Consider the following 18,258-nt stretch of genomic DNA (forward strand, 5'->3'; position numbering starts at 1 on the left):
GGAGGGCACAGAATCTTATGTGATTTGCTCGAGCTGGAGATAGACATACACAAGAGTCTCCAAGTCTCGTCTGATTTTATCATCAAAATTCTCATGCATCGTTGGGATGAGAACATTTACCTACCTCTGAATCCTTTGGGCACTAGCTGATAGCTACGCCCTTTGTCTGTTTTTGCGACAGTATCCCTCAGGCAACAAGGCGGCGAGCGGCTCCAGGCCGATCAGACACGAAGGTGAGCCCCCAATCTAGGTAGGCGCCCATGATCTCATCACGTGGGTGCTGAGTAAGGTTCTCGTTTGAGGGCACCGCTAGTCCACATTAGGTCTAGCCGCACAATGAGCACCCACAAGCGGAGAAATTCGCGGTTACATTTTCTTCTCTGCAAGACTTCAGCGTAGAGCCACACCATAAGTTTACCTTTTGGAAGACTGTCGCCATCATGTCGAAGATCACAGTCGGTATGTTCTACGCTTTGTCCTGAAATTCTCCATCAAATGGGGTTGAAAGCAACATGATCGCTAATACCCCGATGCAGCCGGAGTGCGCCAGAATGTCGATGAGCTGCTCAACTACTCTCTCAATGAGAAGAAGCGTAACTTCCTTGAGACCGTTGAGCTGCAGATCGGTCTGAAGAACTATGACCCCCAGCGTGACAAGCGTTTCTCTGGCACCATCAAGCTGCCTTCCGTCCCCCGCCCTGGCATGTCCATCTGGTGCGTTTTGCCTTTCTTCTTTTCGCCGTTCTACATCGAGCTTCCCGAAACTACACCTGGGTCGCCTTTTGCCTCCAGGATGCTCCTCGAGACGGGCTTCGAGTAGTGCACGAGCGGCACATCTGAAACCATGGGCAAGCCGGCTAACCTAGTGTCTCAATTCTTACAGCATCATTGGTGACCAGCACGATCTCGACCGTGCCAAGCACCACGGCATTGATGCCATGTCCACCGATGACTTGAAGAAGCTGAACAAGAACAAGAAGCTCATCAAGAAGCTTGCTCGCAAGTACGATGCCTTCCTTGCTTCCGAGGCTCTGATCAAGCAGATTCCCCGTCTCCTTGGTCCCGGTCTGTCCAAGGGTAAGTTTCTGGAAGAATTTTCATACGTTGAACCCACGACATTTGAGCCATATGCTAATTCTGGAATTTTCTGTTCTCTCCTACAGCCGGCAAGTTCCCCACCCCCATCTCCCACGCTGATGACATGGCCGCCAAGGTCAACGACGTCAAGTCCACCATCAAGTTCCAGCTGAAGAAGGTTCTCTGCCTCGGTGTTGCCGTCGGCAACGTCGGCATGACCCAGGAGGAGCTCGTTGCCAACCTGATGCTCGCCATCAACTACCTCGTCTCCCTCCTCAAGAAGGGCTGGCAGAACGTTGGCAGCCTTGTCGTCAAGGCTACCATGTCTCCCCCCAAGCGTCTCTACTAGATTTTTCTGTCGCTTGATTGCGCCAGGATGTCTGTTGAGTCCTTGATGGCTGAGGGTTTCATAGTCAGATTTATCAAAAAATTAAAAGTATGATTCCCACCGTCTCAATACACAGCCATCTGTTTGCCGTAGCTTGAAAATTCGCATCACCTTTCAACTATCTATCTTGAGCTCCAGTAGTCTGCACTCTGTACCACATGCCCTGTCCCTTATTGTGGAGACCGGGACCGGGGATACTGTACTAGTGTACTTCCTACTGAGTATTATCAGTATCAAAGGGAAAAGATATGTCGGCCGCGTGTATCCCATTGAAATAAAATAATATACAATCATACAAAGAGACACACCACACAACCTTCCCTTCAGGATATCATTGCATACCCTCCATCAACTCCGTCTTATCCAAAATCATGCCCCGCATACCAATAAACTCGCGCAGACTCTCCCATTCCTCGCCCGTCTCCTCTCCATGCATATACGGATCCCGGAACCCCCAAGCACAAGCAACCTTATCAAGGGCAGCACGCTCCTCCTCTCGTAACCAGCGATGCCTCAACGGAATGCCCGGCAGCCACGTCACGCGCTTCATCTGATCATTTGCCGTCGTGATCGCCAGAATTCCAATCGAAGAAGTACCCGCAACATAAGCCAGCGACGCGGCAAAGGCGATCCCGGTCGCTGTACTTGGGTCCATTGTATTCTGCAGCGTCGAGGCCCACGAGGCCAGCGTGAAGCATGCGGCCGGGGCCGCCGCGAGTCCCACCAAGGGAACGGCAGCTCTCCGAAAGACCTTTGCGTGATGGAAGGCAGGCGCGCAGAATGTGTTATCAATCATTGCAAGGACCAGAGGCAGATTCTTCTGTTTGATGGCGACGTCGATGGCCTGGTTGGCTAGGTCTGCGGAAACAGCGCTGTTCACGTCCTTGGGGTTCGCCTGGTGGAGTTTAGGCGGATTGCTCTTCTCTTCGGGAATGGGTTTGTTGGCGTAGAGATGGAATACTTCGGGTAGATACTCGGCTCGGTTCAGGGTGCACTGCGCTCGAATATAATGCTCGAGTGCCTTTGGGGAGATGAACACCTTCTCATCCTTGATGATTTGCGTCATGGAGGTGGAGACTTGATCGGCGAGTGTGCGGAGAATCTCCTCCGCGTCGCGGATATGTGTCACGGACCCTTCATGTTCTTGCATTTCCAGCAGCGATGAGACTGCATTGCCTTTCCCTTCCCCGCTTGGGGCGTTCTCGTCGCGAACGTCCCAGTATGGGGCGATTGCGCGAGCCGCTTCTTCGTATTTCAGGAGGAGCTCTTCCACCTCCGCATTACCAGGGACCTCGGATCGTGCGAGAAGCTCAGATGTCTTTTGCGCGCAGCCCTCGATCATGGAGGTAATTTCTCGAAGAGAAAGGTGTGAGTTCGCAGGGCTCGCATTGCTGTGTCCATTCGCATTCGCGACGTGCTCCGTTTCCAATCCCTCTACCGCTTGTTTTTCAGACTCAAGAAGGTGAGCATTCTTCGAAGACGCTTGACGCGACCTGTACCGCAGTGTACCTGTCTGGCAGGCGAGTGGTTGAGCCAGGCTCAGGCGAGAGGAGCGCGATACAATAGGACGTCTGATGGTCAAAATCCGGGGGTTTGAGGCGGCGGCGGCTGCTGCTGCCCCTCGGCCGACGGAAAAGGAGCGACGCGCTTGGGTTGAGGAGAATTCACAGAGCTGGCATGTCACCGTCCGTTGTAGTTGGGCGGCTCGATGTGATCTCAGAGGTAATTGATTCATGTTGGGCGAGTGAAATGGGGGTTTGTCAAAAGCTCTGGTATCACTGTTAGTTATCCTCCATGTCCTGCACAAGCGGACTGGCCCGGGCTGTTTTTTCTGCCGCGATGCTGGTGTGAGCGGAGAACACTACTTAGTACTTACCACTTACTTTTTGTCCTACAGAAGTGCACATGCCTCCGGTCATTGTCTTTTGCCTTGGGCTCGGTCATACCTCGTCAAAAGGGCAGTTCTCATGCCCAATTAGTAGACGCTAGACAGCATCACCTGAATCGACAATTCCGATACAATATAATGTCAATCTCACGTGGCAGTGATTCGAGTCCAAGCTCGGTTACGCTTGCAAAATACCTTCCATTACAACTACTTATGTTTAGGTATAGTGGCCCAATATAGTGCGACAGTGCGTGGGTGATAGGTATAGGGGAAAATACCAGGTACTCCAACATTGCCCTATGTTCCAAGCACGATACCGAAGACCCAGAGCAGAGGGCCTATTGAAGAATCCACTTGCCAGGGTCATGAAGCCTGTTATCCAACAAGGCCAGGCCATCCATATGTCAATATGACACAGTGATCATCAAAGATGTTGATTCTCGAACGTCATAAGGTATAAAGGAGAAATAAATGGGTATCTATATGCACAGGCCTAATTCCTTGTCTCGGGGAACCAGCTCTATCACAAGGACAAAAAAGGAAGGAAAGGAAAGATATCAAGCAAAAGTCCCACGCAATTGATCCTCACAATTGGTGAGATACGCCAAACATACATGAAAACATGTTCACACAATAACCAAACAAAAATTGGACGCCCTCGCTTAACTCGCAATCAAAATGGTGGTCAAGGTATGCTGGTGTTGATCTGCCGAGGAAAAAAATAGAAAGAGTTCATGATATGGGGGCGAAAAGTAGAGACTGACCCTCGGCCAGCGTTTTGTCGGTCACGCTCATGCCAGCTTCACGAAATGCCTGCTCCAGATCCATCCGACTGTCCTCTCGTTCTCCTGCCTCCGCCCATGGCTGTCCATTCCGGGCGCATCCAGGTTCTCATCCTGATTGCAGGCTAGCCAGAGCTCGCCTTTTTCACCATATACGTCAAAGACAGCCCCGGTGTCGTAGATCAGGTACGGATATCCGGCTTCACTTCGGGGGTCAATCTTGAATGGGCACAGACTAGCTGCGACGAACAGGACTTTGGCGCCCTCGGCAAGACCTCGAGGGGCCCGAGGAGCTTCAGGTTCCTGGGGGTTGTCTGACATGGGCATAGCAGAAGAAAAGAAGCCGGAGAATCGGTCAGTTGGTGAATTGGGTTGCGGCTCGGCGTCCAGTTTTGAGACATTCATCACGTCAGTCAGGAAAGGCGCGTCCAGACTCAGGCTGGGCAGAGAAGGGAACGGTTCAATACTCGATCGGATGTCCGACGAGGATCGACTGGTATTGGTGACTTGCTGTAGTAGTTGGCTGCGCCCCAGATCCGGAGTTTCTGAATACGGGGCACGTCCGGAGAATGCAGAGTCCGCTCGGTGCCGGGTCACGCTAGTCATGCTCATGTTAGGTGACTGGAAAAGCTGGCCCATGCTGAAGTCGCTGGACAACTTAGGAGACTCCTCTGTTAATGATCCCGGTCGGCCATTGAAGCTGTTCATGGTAGAGGGCCGACGAGGCGAATTCAGATTCGACGAGGTATTGAAATTCATCAGGTTGACGGTTTCGGCGAGCAAAGAGCCATTGCAGACGCCAAGAGAGAGAACCTGAGCTTCAGCGAAGCTATTTTCATTTGTCCACTCATTGACCAATCGTCCTACGTCGTCTGGGAAGTTATCCACATGCTCTTCAAGTCGTGCCTGCAACTGACTCCACCATGTCGTTTGAAGTTTGATCAAGTCTGTCAGAATCGCTTCCATCAGTTTACCCGTTAAGGCGAAAAGCTGAGGAAGCTCTTCCTTCAAAGTCTCGTTCAATGCCATGAATTGCTCTCCTTGTTCGGTAGATTTCTTGTCGGGCTTGTCACCCCGGTCTTTGGCGGCCTTGAAGCGTGCATAGTCTGGAAGCCGCTTGTTGCGCTTTCTCATCACTCGCTCGGGTCCTTGGTAGAGGCATATTATGGAATCAAACGGGCCATGGATTCTCTTTGTTACCATTTCAAGCTGAACGATTATCAGTCCAAATCCAATGCTCTAAAGCGACGTGAGGAAAGGGTAGATTAGAAGGGGAACGCTTACGTGTTCAGGGAGAGCAACTGTCACAATTTCTTGGAAAGTGTGATTAAAACGGCGCCATTTTCGCTCCAAATCGGGGTAACTGGACTGAGAGACATCAATCACTCCCTCAATTGCTTGGACACAAGCGCCAAGTTGGGCAACAGATCGTTGCATCCCTTCCTTGTAGACCAAAACATCATTCTTGATCACATGTAGCTCTGCGAAATGCTCGCCAAATTTCTGTGAGAGGTAATCATACTCCTTATCGGAGAACATTTCAGATATGCCGACCTGCTGGCGCAGCTTTCTCGGTGCGGCGACCGAAAGCCTTGGACAAGCCCGCTCGCACATCGGACTGGTTGCGCTTCCGACCAACGACTTGAACAACTAAATCTGCACGCTTCTTCATCTCATTGATGCGGACTGAGATGTCCGTGACTCCTTGTAAAGCGTTCTGAATACTGGCGCGATCCGGATGGTCGGGAGAAGTTGAGGCCAGGAGTTCAGAGAGAAGAAGCGGATACTTGAGGATTCGCTGTACAGGCTTGACAATAAGTGAATCGAGGTCCCACGCAGAGGTCAGATCTGACGCCCACTCTCGACATTCGTTTAGCCAGATAGACACTTTTGGATTGCGTTGGAGCACTTCAAGCTTCTTGTTCGCAGCATCGTGGTTCTTCAAGTATTCAGAATACACTTTCTCCATCTGGGACATGTGGATCATGAAGGCTTCCCCAATGGCTGTTGAGCGATCTTTTTCAAGGTCCGACGTGCCCGCATCACTGCCAGCTTGGTCTTCCGACGTAGTGGCTGAGCGGGCGTTGCGCGCACTACGCTTGCTGCTCCAGCGTTGAGACTTTGGCATAATGTAGACACTGCGAGCGGCTCGCTTCAAAGTGTCCTGAAAATTGAATGAGAACTGGGTAATCTGATCTGAATTCGCGAATAGGATCTTGACGTCTTCGGCAGACAAGTCAAGGCAGGAGGACGAAGTGCCTTTGTAGATATCGTCCACAACTTTCATATCTTTGCCAAAAGTGTATTCCGTATCTATGAGCTCTTTGATGATGTTTCGCCGCTTCTTCAGTTGCTTCTGCTCTGGCGACGGAGTCTTGCGCGGTTCCTCTCGCATTGATTGTTCTGCTGACGGTGCTAGAGATGTCGCAGACGAGTCCGGTGCTCGAGGCGATGATGTGGAGTCTGCAAGAGGGAACGAGGAATCTTGGCTACTTCGAATACTATGCGTTGTAGTGAGCGAAGAATTTTCGGGCAGAGTCTTGCGCTTAGTGGTTTGATCACTGCCATCGTGAGGCGTGCTCGTAGGCAACTCGACCAACTCACGAGCAGACGAACTTGCGCCAAAGGACAACCCAAGACCGGAGTCGTAGCAAGTCGAAGCCTCCAATTCAACTGGAGCCTTGTGTTGTCGCGGAGTCAAGAGATCATCAGAGAAATCGCGTTCAACTCCCGGTGTGGGAACATCATCTTCGGCAGCCACCTGCATCCAATCCATGATTGATGGGGACGCATGTTCCCAGTCACTCGGTCCAGCCAGGGTAGCCGAAGGGTGGTACTGTTCCGATGGTTGGACAGCTGGCCTCGAATCTTCATGTAAGCCCGGTGTGTTACCCATGACTGGAGATTCACGATACATGGGTACCATGACATGGTCATCTGCGGGACTGGCTGTGTAGCCATGAGCCCGAGAAGGATGAGGAACGGCTGGATTCCCAATGGCTGCAGTACGCTGGTTGTCCGCGCTATTGCCGGTATTTGGTTTACTGCCTTGATGGCTGGATCCGCCCCGCGTCAATTCTTCAAGATACAATTGTGTCACTCGGCGGGAATCCCAACGTCCTTGTTTAACAAGGTTCGGGGCAGTGGAGAATGCCCGAGAATAACGCTTCTGCTGGACAGACTCGACAGTGTCCGGACCCATCATGCCAATGTCGCTATTGATCGGAGATGCTGTATGTTCATGGTCATCAAGAGACGCCGCGCTTGTTGAGGTCGCTGAGCATGATTGTGTGAGTACATCAACCGCTTGGTCATCTTGGAAGGCCGCGTCGTCCCCGCTATCATCACAATGCTCATCACACGTGGAAAGCTGATTAGTCTGCATTGATGAGTCCCATGAGCTCATACTCCACCGGTGCTGTATGTGGTCCATGGCTTGTCCCGCCTGTAAGGGCACAGACGACGCTTCCTCGGTATTACCGCTGCCAGTGGAGTGCAAAGTAGGGGTTTCGTGAAGCATAATCTGTATTGACGCTTTTTCATCCGTCTCCGACAAACTGCAGTCTGGCTCGTCACAAGATTCGCTGCTCGAGCTTGACTCGCGAATCTGCATAATTTGATTCAACAGCGTTCGATTGGAGAGGCTTGGTTTCCGTTCGAGTAATCCAAATTGAGGCTCTGGATCAAATTGCGTGACGTGCGTGCCGCTTGAGGTTGCGGAGATGGCCGAGTTCGGCTCCAAATCGTACTCGCGATTCCTTCCTTGTTGTGATCTCGTTGAATCGTAAGGTTCATCCACAATTCCTAGCGTCGGCGAGTCCATCGTCGTGTGTGGACCATTTTCTTGCGAGGGGTCCATAGAGGTGTCCAGTCGAAGCTTGGGGACGACGGTGGCTTGCTCCCCGCCTGCAGAAACGCTGAGACTCTGTGCTGCTATTGCCGTCGCCATCTCGGGCAATTCCAATGAAGTATGATCGGCCACCTGAGCGTGTGGCGTTGTGGCTTGCTCGTCTACCGGTGTATTTGCGTCGTCTCCGTGAACTGCTGTTTGTTGTTCTTGATCCCGAGCCTTGCGTCTGAGTTGCGCAGCAGCTTCCTCCTTTCGTTCATTTTCCTGCACCGTTCGAGTGAATGCTTGCTGGATCCGCTGTCGGCGACTCTCAAAATCAACATTGCCTAACTCCGCGAAACGTCTGGAGCGAATTCGAGGACTCCTGTTCGAGTCGTGATCACGACCAGTTTGCCTTTGCAAGGTCGAGATCCGATCTTCAATCCGGGAGCGTGGAGAGGTCGGCCCTCCATGGGATACTGGCTGGCGAGGACGGGAACTACGCAAAGGTGGCGACTTCGTCGGAGGGGGTGCTGCAATGTATGCCTGGAGGCGTTGACCCTGTTCAGGTATTTGTGTACGAGTTCGGCCGATCGTCGTTTCTCGTCTACCACGCGGCGTTGTCGCAAAAGAACCGGGTCCCATGGCCGCCAAGCGCGGCGGGCTGTCAATTCCCGACGGCTTGGGAAGACGACTGCTGCCCTTGGGGGCCAGTGGTATGGCGGAGGACCGTTTGCTGAAGGTGGAATTTGATGTAGGAGAGTGACTTCTGGAGCCGGCAGCACTGGGCAATCTTGCTGAAGAAACAGGAATGCGGGATCTGGAATTTGGGCTTCCAGGCGACTTCTCGCCCGGCTTCGTCTGCCGTAAGGGCGCCGCGACGGCCATTTCCGGCATGAACGGATCAGCAAGGGGCTCTCTTGAAGGGTTCGCAGAAAAGTCGCTTCGCACCCTGCGATGGTAGCTGACTGTTCCGTTTGTCACAGGCTGCACGGCCTCTAAAGAGCTTGTTTCCCCTCGATACCACGCGGTTGGGGTCAGTGGAGAGCGAGCTTCCAACAGGTGAGACTGCTCCAAAAAGGCGGGATTCGGGCTGGGCAGGCTTCCTTCCGAGCCTCGACGTTGAATGTGTGGTGGAATCCCTAGGCCCAGGTTGTTGAATTGTGTGTTCACGGACAATAGTTCCCCAAAGAGCGGCCGTCGAGGATGCGATTTCGGAATTCGCTGCGACAGGGGAGGAGGTGCGACGACGGTATCAAGAGCGAATGAATCGAGGGCAGACAATTCTATCTTGGTCGCCGGGCGTGCCAAATCGATGTGCTGCGTGGTCTCACTGGGGATGTGCTCCAAGGTGGGGGATTCGCCGCGAGTGTAACGCCGGCGAGGCAAGCTTCTGGATTGAGGATCGCCTTCGAAGCCGCCCGATGGACTTGCTGTACGCGAGGGGGTTCGGGATACGGAGGGGAGAGGAAGGATGTCGTCAGAGGTCTTGTTGAAACGGTTGACGAGATCTTTGAAGGAGGGCTGTCGAGCCCTGGCTGAGGACGAGGCAGGTACCGTTGAGGAGAGGCCTCTTGCGAGAGGCGAATCAGACGTCGACCGATATGCTAGCGGTCTCCCGCGAGCCAGAGATAGAGTCTCTGTTGGTAGTGGGGACACCCTGTCCGTCAGGTCTCCCTGGCCGATTGCCATCGTTGCAGCTGTCACATCGTCGAGGCCGATGTGGCTGTCCGTTGCCGCGACCTGACTCCCATGCCGGTAGAACTCATCAGGCTCTGGAGATGGACGCCCGTTGGCATGCAAGTGCAATGTCCCTTCTGTGTCGTGCAACCTCACAGTGTGCTGATTTGACTCTGGTGCGATACACGTGGGATTCGGCGGGTATGGAGCGCTCGGGGAGGGTTCAAAGGACGAGGAGCTCGGGGCCGCGGATTGGCCGAGAGCGGGCGCCGAAGATTGACGCCCAAACGAAGGCGGATTGGGGTTCCGAACATTACCAGGCAGCTCTTCGATACCGCTGCCAGACATGGTGCATATTCCAGGCCACTGCGGACAACGAAGAGAGTGATGCGTTGTCCCGCTTCCCGCCAAACTTCAGGCCCGACCGGTGCTGTCTTTGAGGGATAGCGGGTGAGCTTCGGCAGCAGGGATCGATTCAGGCTACAAAGCACTCGCTGGGCGATACAACCCCATCCACAAGCATGGTCTGGAGAAAGAAAGGAAACGCTCGCGGTCCACGGTTCGATCGAAGGTCGCTGCGACGGGGAAGAGAGGGGAAAGAGGGTCTTCAAAGAAAGGCAACAACGCAGGCTGCCCCAGAGAGGGGAGACGGAGAGAGTTGCAGAGATGATCTCTTTTTTTAAAAAAAAGAATTTAATTGATTTTTTACCGGGTCTGTTTGGAGATCAAACGACGATGTTCCAGCGGTGGGCGAGGTGGTCGATGGAAGAATCGAGCGATCGACTGCTGAGCTGTGCGCGTGCGATAAATTGTGAGGTAACTTCCGATTCGAGCTGACAGATAGTCGAACTAGACTGAGCAGTGAAAAGGTCAATACTTCAATGGACTGACTGCACCGCACTTGATCTTGGGGCCGTGAGCTACAAATAGCACAGACGATGTCTTCCTCAGCGAATGAGAGGAAGTGCGAGCTTGGCTAGCGGCACTGACGTCTGTTTCAACTCTTGCCGGGTATTTGGGCTTTTCTTTTCTTTTGTATTCTTTTTCTCTTTTTTTGGATTTCTCTCCCGTTCGCTCTTTTCTCGACTGGGCCTTTACCTTCAGTGCAGAAAGGTGGAGAGGGCCAGAGCGGGGGAGACTTTACCAGTATGAGTACAGTCCGAGTAGTCCCTGTGTGGACTGTGGACTGTGGACTGTGGACTGTGGACTGTGGACTGGTTCTGGTCGAGAGTGGATAGGGCAGTTCACAGGCCAGATCGTTAGCTTCGTTCGGGGCGTCGGCTGAGGACCGCGCTTGTTGAGCTGCAGGGGCGATCGTCCGTGATCGAGAGCGCTGCCGAAATCGAACTGTCCATCGATGTGATAGAGAGGAGTGGTAGAGAGGAGAATCAAAGAGGTCAGAAGGCGGCCTTTGAGGCGGTATGAACTGTGCGTGACCAACGCCGATGCTGATATGCTTTATCGCAGGCGAGAGAGCAAGAGACGCATCAACACGCTGAAGGTGTGATTGGGAATGCGATACAATCAAGAATTGTCAGTGTGGCAAAATCGAATTTGCAGGCAGAATCCCCTTAAGATCATCCATTTCACTGCTAGGGATCATAGGTACTTCCCCGTGTGAAGGTGACTGATCGCTTGTTGGAGCAGCCACAGCTGCGCTAGAAGACATGAGCGAGATGGATCATGGGCGTGTGCTTGATTCAAGACCGTGGACTGGCTTGTCAGATACATTCTGATTTACTGGTCGGATTGTGGGATCCTTTTGTCTTTGAAGAAGGAAGTAGAGATCACCAAAGATCGTGAAGAGAAGGGTGTTAGATCGAGCATGTTGCGTTGGTAACTCCATGAACCGGTCTGGCAAGAGCAAGGTCATGGTCCTCTAGTTCCTGCCTCGATCTGCATAGTGTCCATCTTACGTGGAAATTCCGATTTCAAGGACCCTAGTGATTCGATCATGACAATATGCCTACAGGCATAACAAGCTTGATTCCCGAACAAGTGAGTGAATGCCTATTTCAGTCCCTCCGAGGCTTCCCTGCTAAATTGCTGTAACTACCGTTATGGTTGTACAAGTGTACATGGTATTGGATCACTCCAGCCTCCAGCCTAACTAAACATATTGATCTAAGCTAGCCAGTGTGAGTGACGACTTTCCCTCGCCTTGCTCATTTTCCAAAGGGCGGGTATAGCGACATGCTGAATATAGACATACAATCTCGAATATACCTTGGCAGATCTTCATCTGGCTTGACCACTACGGTGTTGATGACTTCCGTGAATCCACCCGTTCCGGTCGCTGGCCCTGAGGGGAGACAGTGCCAGTGAATTGAAAAAAAAAAAAAAAAAAAACAAGGAAGAATAATCCGGCCAAAAGACTGTTGTACAATTGAACCCCCAAAACTCCAGTGACTGTGCGCTTGTCAATTGGGTGAGCACAGACTCTTCGAGTTCAGGAACAGGAGATACACCACTCCCCTGATCTTTGGGTGACTTTGACGGCCCGCTCACAACGTGGAAAGGGAGAGCATACGGGGCCGGATGCGTGGAGACTCGAGACGGGAGACACCATGATGATACCTATCACATCGACCGCGCTTGACTTGGGCCGGCAGGGATATCGGTGGAAGACACATTTCGAGCCAGCACAGGTGTCATTCCGGATCTAGTGACTCAGTCCTTCCTGCTTCAAAGGCCTTCCTCCTTGATCTTTGGCCTCAATTTAGAGGCGTCGTTCCTCCCCGCCCGGCTCAGGCTTCTTCTCCCAGGTCCAACCTTGAAGGTTGCAGGATTCACGGCCCACTACGGGGGCCCTTGTCCACCCGCCAAGAGCATCCGACCTTGAAATGTACCAACTCTCCAGGCGCAAGAAGCCTCTCGTGAACGCCGTACAGGCAGTGCACTCCATTGATAAGGTTTTGCAGTGCTGGCACGCTTCGTGAATGAGGGTCCGCCCGAGTCTCGGTCGGCCTTTCTAGGCTTTGCATGCTGAGCCATGGGTCATGTTCGCTATGATGAGGAAAGTGGTCCACCTTTCAGGCACCGCGCTCCCCCTAGGCGACGACCACTCGATTACAACAGAAGGGTGGCTGTTGGTGGCTGCGGTAGTCGCAGATGGGACGCTACACTACTGAGTAGTCAGTACTGACTCACTGAGTAGTGACTCTAGTGAGTACTGACTACTATGTACAGTAGGCCCGGGGATATTATTAGTGTTGGAGAGGTCGAAGTACGCACACCACATGGAGACGTATTCAGCGGAAGCCTTTTTGTCCACTACTGCACTTGCTCGGAGGACATACAGTTATATCCTCTCCCCCGAATTGAGTTTCGAAGCGCTATCGACTGTCCGGAGAGACTCCGCCATCCCGTGGCTTAGCTCGACGTCTGTGCGAGGAATTCTGACACAGTATCAGCTTCAAGTCTAGTGTACCAAGTTGTGTCAGTGACTCAGTGCACACTGCAGTACTGCACACTGCAGAATCTCAAGAGAACGTAGGAAGAAGGAACCTCAAATTCGAGGAACACTGGATATCAAATGAACATCCATCATGCAATGGACCGGTTTTGACTCTCGCGAGAGACTCTTCGAGGGGCAAGCAAACCCTTCCTGCCGTTTTGGAAGGTTGCGGAATAGACCAGCTGCAGTAGTATTGTTCTTCGATCCGTTCTTCGACTGATCGCTCAGTCGATCGCGCCCGGGCGCAACATCAGCTGGAAGAATTGATGTTCAGGCGACGTATCGATTCGATCCAATCGTCAAGCCTCGCTTATCTTTCTTTCTTTTGTCTTCGCAGAAATGAAGCAAGATTACGCCATGTGCAATAGTCAACCTATGCTCATTGCTCACTATGTTGGAAAAGCCCAATTACCGCTCGCCGCTCGGTAGTCGACTCCTGTAGGTGGTGGGAGCGTACCTTGCAGGTATGTAGTGTAAAGTGTAAACTGTGAAATGTGAGGTTGTGAACTAATGATAAATTGTAAGTTGTAACGTGCAATAATCCTCGATCACCCCAGCCTGACCGGGAAGCGGGGCCGTCCCAAATTTCGGTGCAGTGGCACTCCGCCTGCTCAGAGAACGCCTACCCGTAACCCGACTGTACCGCGACGCGTCAAGATCTCGAATTGACAATGCCTGGCCGCAGGCGATGACCCATGTTGGTCTACTCTATGAGGAAGCCACGGGTATAGATCGTCTTTCAGAGTTATCAGAAAAAGATGGGCCAAAAGCGCAAAAGGCCAAGCAAAGATGGAAGTCGTCGCCAGGCGCTTGGTCTCGTCAACTCTAAAGCTACCACACCTCCAAGCCGTGCCCGAGTCTCAAAGACAGATGCTTCCCAGAAAGGCCTGCCAACCACTCATCCAGTAATCTCGCTGTACTATCCACATGTGCTCACGCTGCGGCAATATCTTCTCCGTCAATTGCCCGTTTCGTCAAAGCTACGCCGGCGACGCATCGCAACCTTGCGAGCGTCAAGCTTGCAATTATCCGCAGACTGTAGCGAGGAGAGCGCCAAAGCACTCGTCGGACTTCTAGACTCGACCTTGGTCGGCGTGATCAAGGACACACCGACTGCTGTTGACGTGCAGCGATCTCATGGTTATCGCGGCTTCATCGAATCGCAGTCGCGCTCCGTCTTGGACAGCACGGATACCGGGCCAACATCGCCGCAGTCTGAGGTAAGTGTTTCATTTTTGGATTCGCAGTCCTCTTTCACCCCGATATCTGGATCCAGAGACGTGTTCACGGTGGCTTCATTTTGGGTGGGTTGCTAAAGAGGACCGGGCAGATTGTCAACTTTGTCATCGAGTCGCTCTTTGCTCGATCACGAGGGTATCAGAAGTCTCCCCACTTGCTTGCGCAGGGTTATGCTCCCCACCGACCAACAGAACCAAGCCTCTTGGGAACAAGTATCTTGGGATTGGTGGCCAAGTTTCCCAATTCAAATGTGAAAACCTTAAAACAAGCGCCGTGGTCAGAGGTGTTGGCACTCCTCGGGCAAGATGGCGATGAGATCATGATCCGATTGTTGTTCGATTGTGGCATCTTTGCTCCCATCAACGCCAAACGAGGAGTCTACTATCAGCTGAGTGGTATGTGTCTGAGATGTTCGTCAGTGCACGAATCTGTATTGACGATTGTCTAGGGACACCTTTGTCAGAACTCGCGCCAGTAGGCGGGATACTGCCAAATGGATCAGCGCCCGCTACAAAGCAAGAATCGATAAAAAACGCAAGCAAGAAACCGAAATCAAGTGGCAAGGTCAACGGCTGTAACAACATCTTCTTTTTGCGCCGTCGAATGCTGTATAGTCGTCCTCAGGGCAATTCGCAAAAGGAGATGAGATCTGGCCTAGGTGCCTTTCGTATGTTTTCCTTCGTTAATCATGTGATGATTTCATATTGACCGGAAAGCAGACGTACTCAACAGATTCCAGTCCACCGCCTCTGAAGCGGAGACCTGCCATGTGATGAAATACATGTTTCCGCGGCAATTTGGGCTTCAGAACGTCTTTGACTCTGGGGCGGATAGCATCTGCACGACATCTCGAGAACAAGAGATTTCGCAATTATTTTATGAGCAACAACAAAGGCGGCGCACCTCATTCAAGGAAGGCGATTCAAACGAGGTAACAGATTCCACAAATACAAAGCTTCCTAGACGACTTCGAGGAAAGCCTCTAGAGCTAGTCCGGAGGCTAAGGGCTCGTCATTCCGCGTGCCAATATCGCAAGTTGCTCGACCATTATTGCCCTGACCAGGTGAGATTTTCTTATTGGATTCTCGCCTTGTGGTTACTCTCTGACAAATTTAGTTCCTGGGACCCTGGAAGTTTGATTTCGTTTCGCCCCACGCAGACGAAAACATGGGCTCCTCGGAGGGTGATTTCGTTACACAGCCTGAGTTCAACTGCAATCATGCGATCGACCAGTGTAAAATGCACAGCAACCCTCGCAGAACTAATGGATCTCCGAAAGAATTGAAGTTGAAGAACCCTTATCGACCAAAGCATAAAAACAATCTCACTGACTATGCAAGTCCTGCATCTGCGGTGTCGGCGTTTTGCCGTGCAACCCTGCACAAAATACTGCCCATTCAGTGTTTTGGAGAGGGACCTGACGGTGTTCAAAATCGCAAGGCGATCATGCACCACGTGGACACCTTCATCAAGATGCGCCGGTTCGAGAGTCCCAGTTTGCATCAAGTATGCAGTGGCCTGAAGGTCAGTTGTCTTCGTTCCTGAAGTTGAAGCTATGGCTATACTAGTACTCACGTTGATTGCTACTCAGATTACAAACATTCCTTGGCTAGCTCCACCACATCTAGTACACTCCGATGCAAAACTGTCCCTCTCGGACTTTCGGAAGAGGACTGAATTGTTTCACGAACTGATCTATTTTATATTTGATTCTCTTCTGATTCCACTTCTTCGGAACAATTTCTATGTCACCGAGTCGCAAAGCCATCGCAACCATCTCTTCTATTACCGACATGATGTGTGGCGCAAGCTGATCGAACAGCCCATGGCTGACCTGAAAACCACCATGTTCGAGCAATTGAGTACCACGAGAGCCCAGGCCATGCTAGGCAAACGAAGCCTTGGTCTTGGTGCGCTCAGATTGCTTCCAAAGGCTTCTGGGCTCCGGCCAATCCTCAATTTGAGAAAGCGACTTCCATTGAAATCTCAATGGGGGAGGGGCAACAACAGCTACCTTGGAGCCAGTGTCAACAGCAGCCTGGCACCTGTTTTCAACATGTTGACATACGAGCGCGAGCGATGCCCTGAAAAGCTGGGCGCGTCTCTGCTGTCGGTAGGAGATCTGCATAGTCGGCTCAAGGTGTTCCGTGACCAGCTCACCCGACAAGTGCTTGGATTGACGGCTAAGAAGGCTGGTCAATTACCCCGACTCTATTTTGTCAAAGTTGATATTCAAGCTTGCTTTGACACGATCCCGCAAAAGGAATTACTTCGTCTTGTGGAAAAGCTCGTCTCCGAGGAGACCTACCATGTCACTCGATACATTGTGATGGTTCAAGGATTGCACGGTAAAGCCAGACGAAGGTTCCTGGGCCGCGCCGCTCCGCTTGCTCAACAACGCTCTTGTCCCGAACTTGCCAGCGATGGTTCTCTCAGGGCGTCCAACACCGTCCTCATCGATAATATCAAGCAAAAAGCGTACAATGCAGACGAGCTGCTCTGTCTTTTGGATGAACATGTGCGAAACAACCTGGTGAAGGTTGGCGAAAAGTACCTTCGCCAGCGGAACGGCATTCCCCAGGGCTCAGTGGTCTCTAGTTTGCTGTGTAACTTTTTCTACGCGCAGCTGGAACAGCAGGTTCTCGACTTCCTTCGGCCGGCCGACTCGCTGCTTCTTCGTCTCATCGATGACTTTCTGCTCATCACCACTGATGCAAAGCAGGCCAATGAATTCCTGCAAGTGATGCACCGCGGGCAGCCGTCGTATGGGGTCTCCGTGAATCCCCATAAGAGCATGGTCAACTTCACCGCTGCAGTTGACGGGGTTTACATCCCTCGATTGGAGGGTACACGTCTCTTTCCGTACTGCGGCTGCCTGATCGACACTCACACCTTGGAGATCCACAAAGATCAAGATCGAATGTTGGACGGCGGAGCTTCCGACATGGCTGCAGCCACTCTCTCCAATACGTTGACCGTCGAGACCGACCGTCTACCAGGCCACGCGTTTCACCGCAAAATCATCTCTATGATGCGACCTCAGCTTCACTTCATGTACCTTGACACCGAGCACAACAGCCGCGAGGTTGTTCTATCCAACTTGTATACCGGCTTCATCACTACGGCAATGAGAATGTACCGGTATATGAAATTGCTTCGCGGTCGAGCTCATTTGCATCATCGGCTCATTGTCCGGACGATTCATGACTTGATCCAGCATACGACGCACATCATCCGAGCAAGCCATCATTCCGGCCGCTCCTCCATGGCCTGTTCCGTGCATCCATGTCAGCTGCAACACCTGGCAAGTGCAGCCTTTCGATTTGTGCTGCGACGCAAGCAAACGCGGTATGCGCCAGTGCTGCAGTGGCTCGAACAGCAGTGGCGCGTGTCACGTCCCACTTCGAATGCCGAGGCGGTGCGCCTGCTGCGAGTGATCAAAAAGGGCGATGCCTTGTTTGCGGGGTGGCGCTTTTGAACCAACGCTCGACTCCAGACTCTGGTGTAGAGGAGATCTCTCGTACAGAGCAGGCGACCGAGTCGGCGGTCCACCCATTCTCGAGCCGTACTGCAGTCATTGAAAAAGCAGTCCCGGCAACCATACAAACAAGGTCCGATGTCTTACAAGAGAACCAAACCGCCATTACGGCTCTGACTCTCCAACCGACTATGTATCTCGCTTCGCCGAAGGCATCATTTCGATCCATCACACCCAGAACCCGAAGACCCTCTTCTTCAGGGGGGTTCCTTCCCGCTTCCAATTCCTTCCCGCCCGGCATGTCTCGGATCTTGGCTTGCAGAACGGGTCACCCGAGCTGTCCGTGGGCCCGGCATCTGCACCAATGAACAGCTCTGAGTGAGGCAGGAAAGAGGGAATCCCGTCGTGGAAGAAAGCGGGCAATGTGGAAATTACCGAGT

The 18,258-nt window shown here is 52.4% G+C and overlaps 4 protein-coding genes across 4 annotated transcripts; 2 read left to right on the forward strand and 2 right to left on the reverse strand.

Moving 5' to 3' along the window:
* Positions 1 to 440: 440 nt before the first annotated feature.
* N7539_002967 (60S ribosomal protein uL1) lies at positions 441 to 1,426 on the forward strand (the record flags this gene model as incomplete). Its single annotated transcript, XM_056932570.1, has 4 exons — positions 441 to 459; positions 537 to 714; positions 884 to 1,077; positions 1,164 to 1,426. 4 exons carry the CDS (start codon positions 441 to 443, stop codon positions 1,424 to 1,426), a joined length of 654 nt encoding a protein of 217 aa, XP_056792529.1.
* A 370-nt stretch (positions 1,427 to 1,796) lies between these two features.
* On the reverse strand, positions 1,797 to 3,200 carry N7539_002968 (uncharacterized protein; the record flags this gene model as incomplete). The annotated part of the gene is made up of 1 exon (XM_056932571.1): positions 1,797 to 3,200. The coding sequence occupies one exon, from the start codon at positions 3,198 to 3,200 to the stop codon at positions 1,797 to 1,799; it is 1,404 nt and encodes a 467-aa protein (XP_056792530.1).
* Positions 3,201 to 4,144: 944 nt separating this feature from the next.
* On the reverse strand, positions 4,145 to 9,992 carry N7539_002969 (putative Rho guanyl nucleotide exchange factor; the record flags this gene model as incomplete). The annotated part of the gene is made up of 3 exons (XM_056932572.1): positions 4,145 to 5,344; positions 5,420 to 5,701; positions 5,748 to 9,992. The coding sequence occupies 3 exons, from the start codon at positions 9,990 to 9,992 to the stop codon at positions 4,145 to 4,147; spliced, it is 5,727 nt and encodes a 1,908-aa protein (XP_056792531.1).
* Positions 9,993 to 13,859: 3,867 nt separating this feature from the next.
* N7539_002970 (telomerase reverse transcriptase) lies at positions 13,860 to 17,818 on the forward strand (the record flags this gene model as incomplete). The annotated part of the gene is made up of 6 exons (XM_056932573.1): positions 13,860 to 14,321; positions 14,378 to 14,735; positions 14,789 to 15,030; positions 15,080 to 15,403; positions 15,457 to 15,864; positions 15,932 to 17,818. 6 exons carry the CDS (start codon positions 13,860 to 13,862, stop codon positions 17,816 to 17,818), a joined length of 3,681 nt encoding a protein of 1,226 aa, XP_056792532.1.
* Positions 17,819 to 18,258: the final 440 nt, after the last annotated feature.

The sequence above is a fragment of the Penicillium diatomitis genome (genome assembly GCF_028827545.1).
Source record: "Penicillium diatomitis strain IBT 30728 chromosome Unknown utg000003l_segment0_segment0, whole genome shotgun sequence".
NCBI classification, from domain to species: domain Eukaryota; kingdom Fungi; phylum Ascomycota; class Eurotiomycetes; order Eurotiales; family Aspergillaceae; genus Penicillium; species Penicillium diatomitis.